Source organism: Giraffa tippelskirchi, chromosome 6 (assembly GCF_054371585.1).
Source record: "Giraffa tippelskirchi isolate mGirTip1 chromosome 6, T2T-mGirTip1v1.2.pri, whole genome shotgun sequence".
NCBI lineage: Eukaryota > Metazoa > Chordata > Mammalia > Artiodactyla > Giraffidae > Giraffa > Giraffa tippelskirchi.
The window spans coordinates 89,063,767-89,081,094 of NC_137280.1; the positions used below are offsets into that span (position 1 = coordinate 89,063,767).

General features: G+C 45.0%; 1 protein-coding gene across 3 annotated transcripts in view; it reads left to right on the forward strand.

The window, feature by feature from the left end:
- The window catches only part of CACNA1A (calcium voltage-gated channel subunit alpha1 A), a 250,656-nt gene that overhangs the window by 126,949 nt on the left and 106,379 nt on the right, over positions 1 to 17,328 (forward strand). For 2 of the 3 annotated variants that reach the window (XM_081495595.1, XM_081495594.1), the window contains exons 7-11: positions 9,489 to 9,592; positions 10,713 to 10,828; positions 12,041 to 12,097; positions 13,497 to 13,499; positions 13,834 to 13,923. In XM_081495595.1, the coding sequence (XP_081351721.1) occupies positions 9,489 to 9,592; positions 10,713 to 10,828; positions 12,041 to 12,097; positions 13,497 to 13,499; positions 13,834 to 13,923 (370 nt within the window). The remainder of the gene's footprint in view (positions 1 to 9,488; positions 9,593 to 10,712; positions 10,829 to 12,040; positions 12,098 to 13,496; positions 13,500 to 13,833; positions 13,924 to 17,328) is intronic. The other variant, XM_081495593.1, reaches the window with a different exon arrangement.

Sequence of the window (17,328 nt, forward strand, 5' to 3'; positions counted from 1 at the left end):
TGTGCTTTCTCATAGTTCTGGAAACTGGAAGTCCAAGATCAGGGTGCCAGCATGGTCCAGTTCTGGCGAGGGCTCTCTTCTTGCTTACAGATGGCTGCCTTCTCACTGTGCCCTCTCATGGTGAGGGGGGAGAGAGAGAACAAGCTCTCTGGAGTCTCTTTTTACAAGGACACTAATCCCATCATAGGGGTCCCACTCTCATGACCACCTATAACCCTAATCACCTCCCAAAGACTCCATCTAAAAAATGCCATTACATCAGGGATTAGGGCTTCAACTTATGAATTGTGACATAGTTCAGTCCGTAGAACCTTATAATCTCAAGTGTGTAATTTTGAAAATACAAGAAAAAAAAAAAAAAGGCTGAAGTCCACTCTACCAAGATGGCAACTAGGTAGTTGGACTTGGGAATCTTTATTTTCTTGATACTTCTCTATATTGACAAATTTGTCTATAATGAGCACAACTGACTTTTTTAAACTTTTTATTTTATGTTGGAGTATAGCCAATTAACAGTGTTGTAATAGTTTCAGGTTGACAAAAGGGACTCAGCCATACATATACATGTATCTTTTCTCCCCCAAACTCCCCTCCTATGCAGGCTGCTACATAACATCGAGCAGAGTTCCATGTGCTTATACAGTAGATCCTTGTTAGTTATCTGTTTTAAATATAGCAGTGTGAACATGATTGATTTTTACCCTCTTTTTTATTGAAGGAAAGTTGATTTACAATATTGCATTAGTTTCAGATGTATAGCATAGTGATTCAGTTATTTTTTGCAGATTGTATTCCATTTTAGGTTATTATAACATATTGAATATAATTCCCTGTTCTATACCGTTGTTGCTTATCAATTGTATGTATAATAGTTTCACAGTTTGCTATTATAATCAGGGAATATATTTAAATTTGTCTTGCTAAGTGTTTAGGAGGGAAGAGAAATGTTTTGGTTACTTATAGACCAGGAGATGGGAAGGAAGGGCAAGAGAAAGAGCATTTTCTGGGTGCCCACTGTGTGCTGGGTGTTTTTACTTACATTACCTGTCCAGAGAGAGTACACACCAAAATAAATAAATGACTTATTGATTGACATAACAGTAATAAGTATTCATCTTATTACTTTATTATTAAATTAACAGAATAAGTGAAGAAGAGATAAATCTTTACAGAAAAATTCTATTCCCTTCTCCAGGGGATCTTCCCAATCCTGGAATCAAACCCAGGTCTCCTGCATTGCAGGCAGATTCTTTACTTAGGAAAGTGAAGGGTTAACTTTTTCAATGCAAATTCAGATTCCCTAGTTTCTATTCTCAGACTCCAAAGGATTTCCACCCCAGTTGAGACTGAGAGAATCTCACAGAGACTTCTGTGGTTACTGTGGCTAGGAAAACCCTCCAGGGAGATGATAGTTTAGCAAGTAACTCAAGTTCTTGCAGTCTCTGTCTGGCTTAGCCCCCACCACAAGTTACCAAGTCCAAAATGTCAAGAGTGTTGATGTTGAGAAGCCCTGCTCTGGAGGACCAGGGATCCTTGGAGATGGGCCACTGGGGCATGTCTGTGCATGGTGGACCTATCTCCATTAGGATTTTGTGGTAGGGTAAGTGCTTATCCAAGCCCAAAGACTGCAAAGATAGGTATATGTTGAAATTCTGTGCCAAAAGTGTGGTCCAAGTCATTTTTAACTGCTAGAGAATGAACCTTAGTCAACGTAGCCAGCTCCCTTGTCCCGGAGCCTCTGAAGGACCCACATGGCTCCTGTGCCCACTGGACAAGCCTCATTGCTGGACCTTCCTGGGGCCCAACCTGGATCTGAGCAACATTCTGGAATAATAACGGATTACCAGCCATTTCATCTATGCCACACTATTCTAGGTGTTTCTCTGTGCACCGCCTGTGACTCTTAATGGTAGAGCCTTAAATATCCCCATTTTACAGATGAGGAAACTGAGACCCAGAGCCACACACATGGAGTTAAGGTTGGAATCCAGCTCTGACTCAGCACTGGCTGCCTTGGAATCTGCCATTTGCCACCTCCTACAGAAAACAGACTGGAGGACTGGCTGTCTGAGCTCAAGGGAGTGGGATGGGGGAAGCCCAGGAGGGCTGCACTGGGGCCATTTGCTAGAGCATTGTGTGTTGCTTGAGCAACAGGCAGTCTCATTTCACAGGGACCCTCTCACCATATGCTCCTGCGTGACTCAAAAAAAAAAATGAAATCACCCCACCCTACGCAGAGGACATCCCCAACATGCTCCTCATCATCTGGGCCAAAGTAGCCTGGGGGTGCAGTGTGGGTGATGGGACCTGCCCTCTCTCGGTTGCTACCAGGGCGGAGAGGGGTCCTGGCAGAAAGACTGGGGTCCTGGCAGAACGAGTACATCTTAAGTTAACATTTTGCCATTTGCTGAGAGCCTACTGCATCCATCGCTACATCTTCCTTTTATCATCAACTGATCCATAAAACAGCCTCATGGGACTTCCCTGGTGGTCCAATAGCTAAGACTCCATGCTCCCAATGCAGGATGCCTGGGTTTGATCCCTGGTCAGGGAACTAGATCCTACCTGCTACATCTAAGACCAAGTGTAGCCAAATAAATAAATAAATGTTTTCTAAAACTCATGCGGGGACATGTTTTTAGGTCCGGCCCACAGTGATGCAGTGACCTGTCAAGATCCCCTAGTCAGAGTGGTGTAATCAGGATTTAAACCCAGCAGTGGGCATTAACTATTACACTCCCCTGTTGTTGTTGTTTAGTCAGTAAGTCATGTCTGACTCTTTTGAACTCCACGGACTGTAGCCCACCAGGCTCCTCTGTCCATGGGATTCCCCAGGCATAAATCTCTGTCCCACCTCTCTGTGCTCTTCTTTGTTGCTCTTCCTCTCTGTCACTCTCTCTCAGTGTCAATTAGGAAAGCGACAAAACTGTGCTTAGTTGACAATTAAAGTGCCAGTCACGGATGGTAGAAACTAATCCTTGACCTCAGCCCTTAGTAATTCACAGGTGTTCATCTTGGCTAATACCAAAGCATCAGATCTGGAGGGGGCGGACACTTTAGATTACACATTCACGCAACAAACATTCGTTGGATGTATACTGCATACAAGCAACTTTCTGTGCCGCAAGAGGAAGAGACAAAAATCCCTTTTTGGGGGGGAGTTGACATTTTGGTGAGAGAAGCAAGCTGTCAACAAGATAATTAAGAAATGTTTACATATATGGCAGAATCTTAAATATTTTAGGCTTTGTGGGTCATGTAGTCTCTGTCACAACTACTCAATCTTGCTTTCATAACACAAAAGCAGCCACAGAGAAGATACATAATGAATGGGCATGACTGTGTGCCAAAAAACCTTTAATTTACAAAAACAGGTGACTAGCCCGTGGGCAGTGGTTTGCTGACTCCTATGTAACAGGGTGATGAAAGCTCAGGAGAAAAATAAAGCAGTAAAAGTGTCATGGACCCTCAAGGTGAGAGGTTGAAGTTCTTCTAATAAGACCTGAAAGAAGTGAGGAGGGTCCATACAGATATATCAGGAAAGAGAGACCCAGAGGGACAGGACAGCCAGTGCAAAGGCCCTGAGGCAGGAATGGTTCTGGCATTTGTGAAGAGCAGCTAGGTGGCCCATGTGGCTGGAATTGAAGGAGTGAGGATGAGCAAGGGAGCTGAAGAGGCCAGGGAAGGTGATGGGAGACCTCAGAGGCAGAAAGACCACATAATTTACCACCCAGACAGGGACAGTTTTGAGGGTGAATGGAGGAAAAGAGGGCTCAAAAAATAATTAGCAGGCATTGCATGATTTAATAACAGGCATAAACTAGGGTTTCTCTGGTGGCTCAAGACAGTAAAAAATCTGCCCACAATGCAGGAGACCTGGGTTTGATCCTTGGGTCAGGAAGATCCCCTGGAGAAGGGGATGGGCTACCCATTCCAATAGTCTTGCCTGAAGAATACAATGGGCAGAGGAGCCTGGTAGACTACAGTTCGTGGGATCACAAAGAGTCAGTCAGACACAACTGAGCAGCTAACACTTTTTCATAAACTGGGACAGAAATATGACCTCCCTCATGGCACCTTGGGGTTCTGGCTCTTTCATGGTCAAATCCACTCCATTTTTTTGTTCCACATCTTCTTTGTCCATTTCTCTGTTGATGGACATTTAGGGTTGATTTCCATTTCTCTCATAATTAGTGACCGACTCATTGTGATCCCATGGACCGCAGCCCGCCAGGCTCCTCTGTCTGTGGAATTCTCCAGGCAAGAATACTGGAGTGGGTAACCGTTTCCTTCTCCAGTGGATCTTCTCGACCCAGGAATCAAACCTGGGTTTCTTGCATTACAGTCATATTCTTTACTGTATGAGCCACCGGCATCTTTTCATGTGAAGTATGGCTTCTTTATTCTTTATTGGCATATGCTGCTGCTGCTGCTAAAGCTCATCGGTCGTGTTGCTTTACAATGTTGTGTTGTTAGTTTCTACTATTTAGCAAAGTGAATCAGCTATACGTATGCATATACTCCCTCTATTTTGGATTTCCTTCCCCTTTAGTCCATCACAGAGCACTGAGTAGAGTTCCCTGTGCTATATAGGAGGTTCTCATTAGTTATCCATTTTATACATAGTAGTGTATATATGTGGAGAAGGAAATGGCAACCCACTCCAATATTCTTGCCTGGAGAATCCCAGGGATGGCGGAGTCTGGTGGGCTGCCGTCTATGGGGTCGCACAGAGTCGGACACGACTGAAGCGACTTAGCAGCAGTGTATATATGGACTTCCCAGGTGGCTCAGTGTGTAAAGAATCCTCCTGCCAGTGCAGAAGACACAAGGGACATGGTTTCAACCCCTGGGTCATGAAGATCCCCTGGAGTAGGAAATGGCACCCCACTCTAGTATTCTTGCCTAGAAAATCCCATGGACAGAGGAGCCCTGCAGACTACAGTCCATGAGGTTGCAAAGAGTTGGATATGACGAGCACAGCACTACAGCACAGTGTGTATATGTCAACCCCAGTCTCCCAATCCATCACACCCCCTTTTCCCCTTGGTACCCATACGTTTGTTGTCTAAACCACCCCATTCTTATCCTTTATGCTGGAGAGTTGGGTGTTCTTTTGGGCTGAGAGTTGTTTGGTTGTTTGGGGGGGGTTATTTTTGCATCTTCTATACTTTTTCTGAATGAACCATGCTCAAAAAATTAGAGGAAAATAAGCCATAAACCAGAAGGCACTTAAGGATTTTACTGGGACTCAGCCATTAATTTGTTTGATGAGTATTTATCGAGTGCTTGCTAAGTGCCAGGCGCCACGCTAGGTACCAACAGTGCTGAGATGAATCAGTATTTTCCCTCTTCTTTAAGACTCTCTTGGGCCAATTTTTATAAACAGAAAATACTATGTAAGTGCAGTGAATGAGCGAGATAGAAAAAAAATCAGTCGGATGCAAGCCAGAATGATGGGTCTAGTCACAGCCATGCCATCCACACTGTGTGTGAGCCAGGCAAATCATAGCATCTTCCACAGTCTCAGTTTCCCCATCCACTAGGTGTGGAGACTGTGGGAATCAAGGGGTGTTTTGTCAGCTCAAACAAGCTCTTCTAGAGTGAGAGAGGTTGTCCCACCTGCCTCTCCAATGCCAGCAGAGCTACACTACCTCTGAGACTCTGGGTAGAATTCTTTTTTGCCTCTTTTGAACTTCTGGTCGTGACTGTCAACCCTTAGCCTTCTCTGACTCACAGCTGCATCCCTCCAGTCTCTGCCTTCATTGTTTCATGGCTGTGTGTCCCTATCTTCACCTGGTGTTTTCCTCTTCTTTTCTGAATATTGTTTTTATTTTATTTCTTTATTTTTGTCTGCACTGGGCCTTCATTGCTGTGCATGGGCTTTCTGTAGCTGCGATGTGCGGGCTTCTCATGGCAGTGGCTTCTCTTGTGAAGCATGGACTCCAGCTGCATGGGCTTTAGTAGTTACAGTGCACAGGTTTAGTTCCCTTGTGGCATGGGGAATGTTCCCAGACCAGGGATCAAACCTGTGTCCCCTGCATTGGCCAATGGATTCTTAACCACTGGACCACCAAAGAAGTCCCTGTTTTCCTCTTCTTAAGAGGACACCAGTCCTATTGGACTAGGGCCCACGACCATGACTTCATCTTAACTTGATGGCAGCTGTAGAGACCCTGTTTCCAAGTAGGGTCCCATTGACAGGTCCTGGGGGTTAGGATTTCAACATATCTTTTGACAGGATACAATGCAGCCCTCGACAGAGATCTCAGACATAAGACTTGACCTCCATTTGCCTGTTTCCTCACCCAGAAAGATGGGAAGGATTACATACCACATTTTGTGAGAGGATTAAATGGGCTCCAGTAGGCTGAGGACTTGGCATCATGAGTGTCTTTTATGCCAGGCAGCATCACGGGGCCAGGTGCTTCTAAGTGTATTGGGGAGCTGGGGTGTAGGCAGATCCTAGTATGGAGGGGCTGCCTTGGTACCAAGGGACCTCAGCCATTTCTCTCCCATTCAGTCCTGCCCTCCTCCCCCCACCCACCCACCAGTCTGTCTCCATCCCAAACCTGCCTCCTGAGGCAGCCCAGACTTTTTTCATCTGTTGGCCAGTGCAGGCTTTCTCTCCCTGCGCTATATTTAGCCCTAAGAAATGGGAACAAAATGCCTCAGCCACAGCAGCACTGGAGGGGGAAACACAAAGCCAGTTCTGCCTTCTGTCTATCCCTTTCTGCTGACCCTTTTCTTTCTTCCAGAACCTTCCAGAAGCAAAGCATTAGAACTCTGTTAGAACACAAGGGTGAGCTGAGACTGGCACGTTCATTGTCCCCAGAACCCGTCTGTGTCCATGATGATAAAAATTGGCTTTTTTGGTTTGTTTTCTTTGTTAATTTTGTGATAAAATAAGTATAACCTAAAATTTACCATCTAATCCATTTAGGTGTCCACTTCATTGGCATTAAGTGCATTCACGTTGATATAAATTGTCACCACTGTCCATCTCTAGAACCTTCTCACCTCGCAGAACTGAAACTCTGTCCTTGTTAAACACTAACCCTCTGTCCCCCTCCTCCAGACCCTGCCCACCATTCTACTTTCTGTCTCTGAATTTGACAACTATGAGAACTTCATATGAGTACAATCATATAGTTTTTATCCTTTCATGTCTGGCTTATTTCACTTAGTATAGCGTCCTCAGGATTCATCCACATTGTAGCATGCGTCAGAATCTCCTTGCTTTTTTAAGGTAAAATTGACTTTCTTTGAAAAAAAAAAAAACTTTGGGGGAGGTTCAAGTGAAATCAATATACAGAACACTTCACAAATCATAAGCAAGGAGCTGGATAAATTTTCACAAACTGGACACGTGGGTATAACCAGCACCCAGAATCAGGGAACAGAGCCTTCTCAGCCTCAAGAGCTTCTCCTCTCGCCCTCTCCTCAGTCACTGCTCTCTCTAAAAGATACTCCATCTAGACCTCAGATATCATCAGCTTGTTTGCCAGTTTTTGTATTTTACATGAATAGAATCTTACATATTGGGCTGGCCAAAAAGGTCTGTTGGGTTTTCTGTAACATCAGATGGAAAAATCCGAATGAGCTTTTTGGCTGACCTAATATATGCTCTTTTCTGTCTGGCTTTTGCTGGATGCCAGGTCTGTAAGGTTTCATGTGATGAATGGCAGTCTTTCATTGTACAATGTTCCATTTATTTATTTTCTCTCTTGCTGACAAGGATTCAGATTGTTTCCAGTTTGGGGCTGTTATGAAGATCACCGCTATGAACATTCTTACATATATCTTTGGCATATATAGGTTCACATTTCTGTTGGATAATATCCCAGGGGTGCCATGTTCAGGTCATAGTGAAGATACATGATTAATTTTAGTAGAAATCCCCATCCCATTTCAAAGTGGTTGTACTACGTGTGATGGCTTGAATTGTGCCTCTTCCCAAAGTCACATGTTGAAGCTCTAACCCTTAGTACCTCAGAATACGACTTTATTTGGGAATGGAGTCATTGCAGGAATAATTGGTTAAGATGAGGCCATTAGGATGGGCCCTAATCCAATATGAGTAGTGTCCCTGTAGAAAGGGGAAATTTGGACACAGAGGCATACATGCACAGAGAGAGAAAGTCATGTATTGATGAAGACAGAAATCAGGGTGATGCATCTACAAGCCAAGGAACCACCAAAGATTGTCAGCAAACCCCCAGATACCAGGAGAAAGGCATGGAACATATTCTCCCTCAAAACCTCTAGAAGGAACCAGCCATGCTGATACCCTGATCTTGGGTTTCTGGCCTTCAGAACTATAAGCCAATAAATTTCCATTGTTTGAAGCCACTCATTTGGTGGTTCTTTGTTACAGCAGCCATAGGAAACTCATACACCATGTTACCCTCCACTGACAGCATGTGAGAGTTCTAGTTCCTTCACAGACTCACCAGCACCTGGTATTGTCAGTCATTCTCATTTTAGCCTTTCTGCAGGGCAGCAGTAGCACTAAATGTGCTTTTAAAGGTGAGCTTTTAAAGCCACATTTGGGGGCCCCACATTCTGCAGATGTCACAGAGCTGATGAAACACCAGAGGGCTTCCCCCCAGGACAGAGGTTAAATCCATAGGCTCTGGGGTCTGGCCACCTGGTTCAAATCTCGTGTCCACCACTGTCTAGCTCTGCAATTTTGACTTCATGGGCCTCGTTTTCCACAATTCATGACAATAACATAGGGACATCATGAGGGTTAAATGAGCAAATAAACCACCATCAGTAATATGCTTAGAAGAGTGTCTGGCACACACACAAAAAAAGTACTCTGTAAGTGCTGGATTTTATGTTTCTTTCTTTCTCTAGTCTTGATTTTCTTCCCCTCCTAACTTCCTCCTTGGCCTAGTGTTCTGTTCTCCCAGAGAAGAATGTTTTATTGGTAGACAACCCTCCCCCTTGAAAATTGACCTAGATAGGCTTTTCTGGCAATTTTTCTGTGGTTGACATTGATGCTGCAGGCAATAGAAGTGTGAGACACTTGAGGAAAAGGTTCATGGTCCTGCTGTCTAGCTTGGTGATTTAACCTAACTATCAGATCCCACCATCATGCACCTCCTCCCAAGGGAGACAGTATGACTGTTTGGGAGAGAGGGAGGGAACTAAGGGTTTATTTCTACATTTCAGTGGGTTTTTTCCCTTCTGTTCCTGGAGTTTGGTCTGGGGAGTCCTCCTGAGTTTCATGCTGGTTTCTGGTCCTCTGAAAATCTGTGAGTAGGAGGGAGCTTTGTCCTTCTAACGGTACCTCTGTAGTTTCCCCCACTGGTTGATCTTGTGCTCTCTTCCCCTCTCTGGGCTACCAGAACTCTAGGACTCCACAGGCCAAGGGCATTTGAGAACAAAGCCCCTGGAGAACCAGAGCTACCCCTCCACCTTTCAGGTCATACCTAAGTCCCACTCAGTACTCACCTGCTTTCCTTCCTCACCCTTCATAGAGCAATGATGCCTCAGGGAACACTTGGAACTGGTTGTACTTCATCCCCCTCATCATCATCGGCTCCTTTTTTATGCTGAACCTCGTACTGGGTGTGCTGTCTGGGTAAGTCTCTGCTACTTCTCCCATCCCATTCCCGCACACCATCTTTTCCCCAGGAAGAGGCCATCAACACTTTGTTTTCATTCTCCAGGCACAGAATAGGTCTCTTCTCTTGCTTTGGGTTATTGGTCCATTATCAGCAATCCATGTACAGATGCTCAAGTTGTGCACTTCTGGGGACACCCGGTGAAGAGATTCATGGGAACTGAAATCCAACCCAGGCTTCACTCACTAAGCTTCACCCCTGGCACTGAGCTACTTCCAAAAGGTAGCTCAGTGCTTTTTTTGAAGGTTTTCTCAAAATTTTAAGACCCACAACACAAAACATAAGAAAATTCTATAGAGTTTTAATTTCTATAATTTACATTTTTTAAACAAATAACAGGTTGGGTTTTCCCCTTCCCTTATTTTCCAAATATAAAATTGTAGCTTACAATCAAACATGCATTTTCATAACACACATTGTACCCTACCCCCAAGATTGTTTTTCTGGCTTCATCATAAATGAGTTTAATTTTTCTCACTACAAGCCTGGGGATTGGTTTGGTGGCTCCATGGTGTCATGATAGACCCCAGCCTCTTCTAGCTTTCCATGCTGACATCCTTATTAGAGACGTTAAATCTCATATATTCTTCATGGTCTCAAAATAGCTCACACTCACAAAATAGGCATCTCACATTCCAAACAGGAAGAGGAAAAAGGGAAACCCAAAGGGTCCTATATCGTAGAAGTGAGATTGCTGCAGAAATCTTCAGCTTATGTGTCACTGGCCTAACTTAAAAAAGGGATGAAACTATTCTTTAGTCAAGAGTACAGAGAAAAAAAAAAAAGAGTACAGAGAATGAGAATGGGGTTTACAGCCAGCAGTGGTTGGCATGACATGGTTTATGGTTTTGTGGGGTTTTTTTCTCTAACTGGGTGTAGTTAGTGGGAAACGTGGGAAGCTGGCAGAAATGCCCACTTCTATAGTATTCTGATCTTCTCCCAGAAAACCTGATTCCTCTTGTTTAAATGCAGTGCCCTCTAGGGATTCTGAATCCCCAAACACACACACACACACACACACGCACACTCCCTAAAATTTCTAAAACAGCCAGACCTGACTCTCCTGTGCTTCTTCAGGGAGTTTGCCAAAGAAAGGGAGCGGGTAGAGAACCGGCGGGCTTTTCTGAAGCTGAGGCGGCAGCAACAGATTGAACGAGAGCTCAATGGGTACATGGAGTGGATCTCAAAAGCAGGTGAGGCCCTTTCATCCTGGGGCTCAAGAATTGAAATCCCATGTCATGGAGCACAGCGAGAGTCATGCATACAGTTTGGAGATGGATGAGGGGAGGAGATAGAGGATCTGAACTGGTAGTCCCAATGTTTAGCAACAGGAATCCAGAGAGATGAAGCCAGGACATGACATAACATTATAATCAAGAGCTCTAAAACCAGACATTGGGTTAGATCCCCACTCTGCCACCTCCTAGCAATGCTCCTCACTGCCCTGTGCCTCAGTCTCTCAGCCTGTTAAACAGAGATCATGATAGTACCTACCTCATAAAGCTGTTTGAGATGTCCCTAAGGTAATCTAAGCTAAGTGCTTGAACTTCCCTGGCTGTCCAGTGGTTAAGACTCCACACTCCCACTGCAGGGAGCATGGGTTCAATCCCTGGTCAAGGAAGATCCTGCATGCCAAGTGGCTCAGCCAAAAAAAAAAAAAGAAGAGCAGTACTTAACATACAGTAGATATTGTACATGTTTATTTGTTTGGTAATTCAGACAATTATGGGGCACCTGCTGTATGCCAGACAGTGTTCTAGACACTGAGATTTGATCTCTGCCTGCAGGGCTCTGATAGTCTAATGAGAGAGACAGAAAATAACCAAATACACATAATATTGGGTGTTGCTAAATGCTGAGAGGAAAAATAAAACAGGGTAGGAGGCAGGAAAGAGAGACAGCAGCGTGATCAGAGAGGGTCTCTCTGAGGAAGTGACCTCTGAGCAGAGACCTGAAGGAAGTGAATAAGGAAGCCATGTGGATGTGTAGGGGAGGGGCCTTCCTGCCAGAGGGAACAGCAAGTGTAAAGGCCCTGGGGTAGGAGCAGAGTGGAGTCACAGCAGGGAAGCCAGTGGGGCTGGGGCAGAGTGAGGGGGAGAGCAAGAGGAAAGGAGGACAGGGAGGTGACGGGTCAGATCAGGCAAGATCTTATAAGTTATGGTTAGGAGGTTGGTTTTTATTTTGAAGCAGGTAGGGATGATGTTGGCATTACAACTGTTGCTTAAGTGGGGTGGGAGTCAAAAGCAAGTTAGCAAGCACATCTCTGGCTGATAGAGTTGTCACTCAGCAAGGGGAGACTAGAGTGACTGGGAGGACCCTTGTCCTTTCCCATCCAAGGGAACCCATCCCCAGGAGAGTTCTCCAGATGCTGGAGCATAAATTAACTATGTGCTCTTGCTCTTCAGAAGAGGTGATCCTCGCCGAAGATGAAACTGATGGGGAGCAGAGACATCCCTTTGATGGTAACTGCTCTGAACCTGGCTTGGGGGTTGGGGTGGGTCCCAGGGAACACAGCAGGAGCCAGAGCTGGGAGAATGGGTTGCTTCTTTCTAAGGGGCCTCCAGGGGATGGATCTTCAGGGCCCAGGTGATGCCAAGAACTAACACAAGACTGGGTCAGGCTCAGGAAGATATAGAGAATAGTGAGACTCTGTTTCCTCAAGGAATTGCAGGACTTTGACACAGGGTTTCTGTTTCTTGCCTGCCCTGTCTGCTTTGACCACGTGCTCAGCTTCTATTTGTGCCTCCATTTTCCTCATCTGTCAAATGGGCATGATAATTACCATACTTACCTGAGTTGATTGTTTATGAATATTACATTAAGTATGGCAAATAGAATGCATGGGACGGTGTCTGGCTCGGGGTCAGCCCCATCTGTGTTCACTAAGTAAAATAAATAATAGTAATTTCAGGGACTTCCCTGGCAGTCCAGTGGTTGAGACTTCCTGCCTCCAATGCAAGGGCCACAAGTTCAATACTGGGTCGCGGGACTATGATCCCACATGCCACAAGATGCAGCCAAATTTTTTTTAAAGAAGTAATTTCACCACCAGAAGTACCCTGGTGGTCACTCCAGTGGTTAGACCTCAACGCTTTCACTGCAGTGGCCCAGGTTCAATCCCTGGTTGAGGAACTAAGATCCCACAAGCCATGTACCATGGCCAAAAATAAAATAATTTCACCAAGAATCCAGCTTACTATTAAGGACAGTTGTCTCACATTAGAAATTTGACTAGACACAGCAATGACTGTGGATTGAAGAAACCAGGAGTGAGAAGGAAGGAAAGGAGATGGGGCTCCATCCTAAGAATAAAATGGTTTTTACTCTTTGAGAGGAGAGAAAGACATTACCCATAAATGAAAGCGAAAGTCACTCAGTCGTGTCCGACTCTTTGCAACCCCATGGACTGTAGCGTGCCAGGCTCCTTTGTTCACGGAATTCTCCAGGCCAGAATACTGGCTGCTGCTGCTGCTAAGTCGCTTCAGTCGTGTCCGACTCTGTGTAGGTAGCTATTCACTTCTCCAGGGTATCTTCCCAACCCAGGGGGCGAACCCAGGTCTCCTGCATTGTGGGCAGATTCTTTGCCATCTGAGCCACCAGGGAAGCCCAAGAATACAGGAATGGGTAGCCTATTCCTTCTCCAATGGATCTTCCTGACCCAGGAATCAAACCAGGGTCTCCTGCATTGCAGGTGGATTCTTTATCAGCTGAGCTACCAGGGAATGGGGTGTCTGAATCACTTTATTGGAAGTGTGTGCCTGAACTCACTATCCCCTGGAGAGCTCTTGGGGTGTAGAAGCTAAATATTAAGGAAGGGCTTCCACAGTCCCAGCCAGCCTGGCAAGTGTGCTAAAGGTTAAGGAGGTGGGCTGTTTTCATAGGAGTCTTCATGTCCAATCCCAGGACTCCTAGAGGGAAAATGTTGACCAAGAGCCCAGACTTAGACTGAGCAGGAACTTGGTTCTCATCCTTACCCTGTGGGCAAAGTCATGTAACCTCCCTAAGCTTCTGTCCCCACATCTGTGAAATGGGCATACTGTTACTTCCCATGAAACCAGACTGCCACGTGGGTGAAATCCAACAACATGGAGAAAGTCCCTAATAGAGCGCCTGGCACCCAGCGACACACGCGGTCAATGTCGTTGTTATAGCAAAAAGGGTAACGTCTTTTTCTCTTGCCATGTTTCCATTGTTGGAGCTCTGCGGAGAGCCACTATAAAGAAGAGCAAGACAGACCTGCTCAACCCCGAGGAGGCTGAGGATCAGCTGGCAGACATCGCCTCTGTGGGTAAGTCCCCCAGCTGCTGCCTGGCCATCATTTATTACTGATCCCCTCTAAGATGGAGGTGAGGGCTTGGAGCTGCTTGGATTGAGTCTCAATTCTGCCCGTTCTCAACTGTATTTCCTGGGGCAGATGACATGATTATGGGAATAACAACAGTGCCTGTCTTCTCATATTGTTGCAAGGAGAAGTAAAACTAAATAATCACTGGATCTATGTAAAGTAAAACTGGTGGTCCAGTAGTTAAGACTCTGTGCTTCCACTGCAGGGAGCACAGGTTTGACCCCTGTTCAGGGACTAAGATCCCACATGCCTTTTGGTGCAGCCAAAAAAAAAAACAAACCACATATAGCATTTAGAACACCATTTGGCAGAAAAGAAGGTCCCTATGATGCTGGCTAATATTATTCATGAGTAATATTATTATTCATTAGTGCTCACTGGGGGGGCTACTGTTACTGAATGCCCAGTTGTGAACAGGACAGAGATCAAATCCCTGCCCTTGTGGAGCTTGCAGTCCAGTGCAGAAAATAGATATTAAGTAGGCAGTTACAGAAATAAGCTTGTAATGGTAATGGCATTGCAGAGGAGATGTTCCTCACTCAGCCTGCTCTGGAAGAGTGGTGTGTGGTCAGGGAGGGCTTCTTGGAGGAGGTGACATTGTTCTGAGAACCGAAGGGAAGATAGGAGTTTGCCACGGCAGTGGTTGCAGAAGGCTGTGCCCAGGCTGTTGTCATTGGTTATTGCCAAGGACAGAGTTTGAAGTGGGAACATTTGTCTTTCCTTTTTGCCCCTCTTGAGTGAGACTGTTGCTTCGACCTTCTCTAAGGAGATTCTATTATTTTTTGAAACTGAGTCTTCATTGCTGCACTCAGGCTTTCTCTAGTTGCAGCAAGGAGGGGTCTAATCTTCATTGTGATGTGTGGGCTTCTCCTTGCGGTGGCTTCTCTTGTTGTGGAGCACAGGCTCTAGGGTGCTTGGCCTTCAGTAGTTGCAGCACACGGGCTCTGTAGTTGTGGCATGCAGACTCTAGGGCACAGGCTTAGTAGTTGTGGTTGTCTGGCTTAATTGTTCTGGAGCCCGGGGAATCCTCCCAGACCAGGGCTCAAACCTGTGTCCCTTGCATTGACAGGCAGACTTTTATCCACTGAGCCACCAGGGAAGTGCCTGAAATAGGTTCCTAAAAATTCCAATTATGAAGGGGATTCCCTGGTGGTTCAGTGGTCAGGACTCAGCACTTTCACTGCCAAGGGTGCAGGTTCAGTCCCTGTTTGGGGAACTAAGATCCGACAAGTCACATGGTGCAGCAAAAAAGTAAAATAAAAATTCTAATTATGGGGCCTCCCTCATGGCCCAGTGGTAAAGAAACCACCTGCCGATGCAGGAGACATGAGCTCGATCCCTGGTCTGGGAAGATCCCACATGCCGAGGAGCAACTAAGCTCGTGCACCACAACTTTTGAAGTCCATGAGCTTAGAGCCCATGCTCCGCAATGAGAAGCCACCACAGTGAAAAGCCGGCAACTCGAAAGTAGTCCCCACTCACTGCAACTAGAGAAAGCTGGTGCAGCAACCAAGACCCAGCATGGCCAAAATAAATAAATAAATAATAAAAAAAAAAAAATTCTAAGTATGAAGAGTGGATGAGAGAGCTTCCAGGCAGAGAAAATAACAGGAGACTCTGAGAGGAGCAGACATTAAGGCTGAATGGGTATCGTGTGGCTGGAGTATAGAGGCAACGCTGGGGGAGGGAATTCAAAATACACACGTTTTGGGGAATTCCCTGTCAGTCCAGTGGTTAGGACTCCAGACTTCTATGCAGAGGATACAGGTTTGAGCCCTGGCTGGGGAACTAAGATCCCGCAAGCCGAACAGCGCAGCCCCAAAATAAAAATCAAAACATACTCATGTTTCTAATCCCTAGGAACCAACTACTTCATACTCAGGTTCCTTCACTCACCCCTAGTTTATAAGCTTACTGCTGAGTTTCAACATGATTTCCATGCCATCCTACACTCCAGAGGGTGGCCACACTGTGGTTTGCTCAGCCGTAGCTTTATTATATGGTGTTTGAGTTGTTTCCAATTTTTGCCTTTACGAGGAGCACTGCTGGGAGCATTTACGTACAATGACTCCTCCCACCCTTTGGGAGGATTTCCTTGGGGATAATTATAGGATCAAAGATATTAACAGCTTTTCAACTCATTATTCACAGAGCTGTTCTGAGTTTCAAAAACATTGAACCCATTTATAAACCTGCCAAGTATGCAGACGCTTATGGACTCTCCCACCCCAGCCATTGCCTATTACGTGTTTAATTTCCTTTCTGGATAAATCAGTTTATAATGATACCTTAAAGCTTGTTTTCATTTGCATTTTTAATTTCTAGCCAAAACACTCTTTTCCTCGTAATGATGAACAAATCCTACTTCCACTTGTGGATACATCTGTTTCTGTCCTTCCAGAAAATTCAAGAGTTAGGGTGCTCCATCACTGCCCTATGCATTTGACTGGGTACGTCTGTCCCACAAATTTCCCCATGTAAGTTGCCCAATTTTCTAACCTGTTACATTAAATTTTGATAGACAAACATTTTTGTCTATACCACATTTATTAAATGCCAGGCACTGAAAACATGGGGTACCCAAGTCAAGCTCTCCTCCATGGATAAGATTGAGTTGTTGTTCAGCCACTAAGTTGTGTCTGACTCTGCAACCCCATGGACTGCAGCATGCCAGGCTTCCCTGTCCTTCACTATCTCTGGGAGTTTGCTCAGACTCATGTTCATTGAGTTGGTGATGCCATCCAACCATCTCACTTGTTCTTAATTAATGGGGAGATACTATTTGTCATTAGTCCTTCTAGAAAAGATGAAGAAGTATTACTACCCAGTGTTGGCAAAGATGTGAAAAAATGGGCATAGCCATATGCTGTTGGCAGGAATGTAGTTTGCAGTGTTTTCTGATGTATGGTTGGGCATTATTTAATTGTTGATGTTTACATTCTTTGACCTAGAATTTCTGCCTCAAAAGATTTCTTCATGTATGCAAAAGATCTATGTACCAGCCTCTTCTTAGCAGCACTGTTTCTGGTGTTCCAAAAAGTAAAAACCAGAAACAATCCATGTGCCGCAAAGTAGGGAGAAAGAAAGTAGGTTAAAGAAATTATATAACATTTATATACCATCGAATACTCTGCTGCCAGGAAAAAGAATGGAACTGTTATGGCATGGAAAGATGTCTGAAATATATTTTTTGGTGAAAAAATAGCAAGTTGTACAACACCATGTAAAATATGTGGTCTCATGTTTAAAACAATCTTAAGAAGTGTGAGAGGTACTTAAAGACATAGAAACTGAAAGGATTGCAGAGGATTTTCACCTTCTCCATGACATTTCCGTGGAATGAATGGA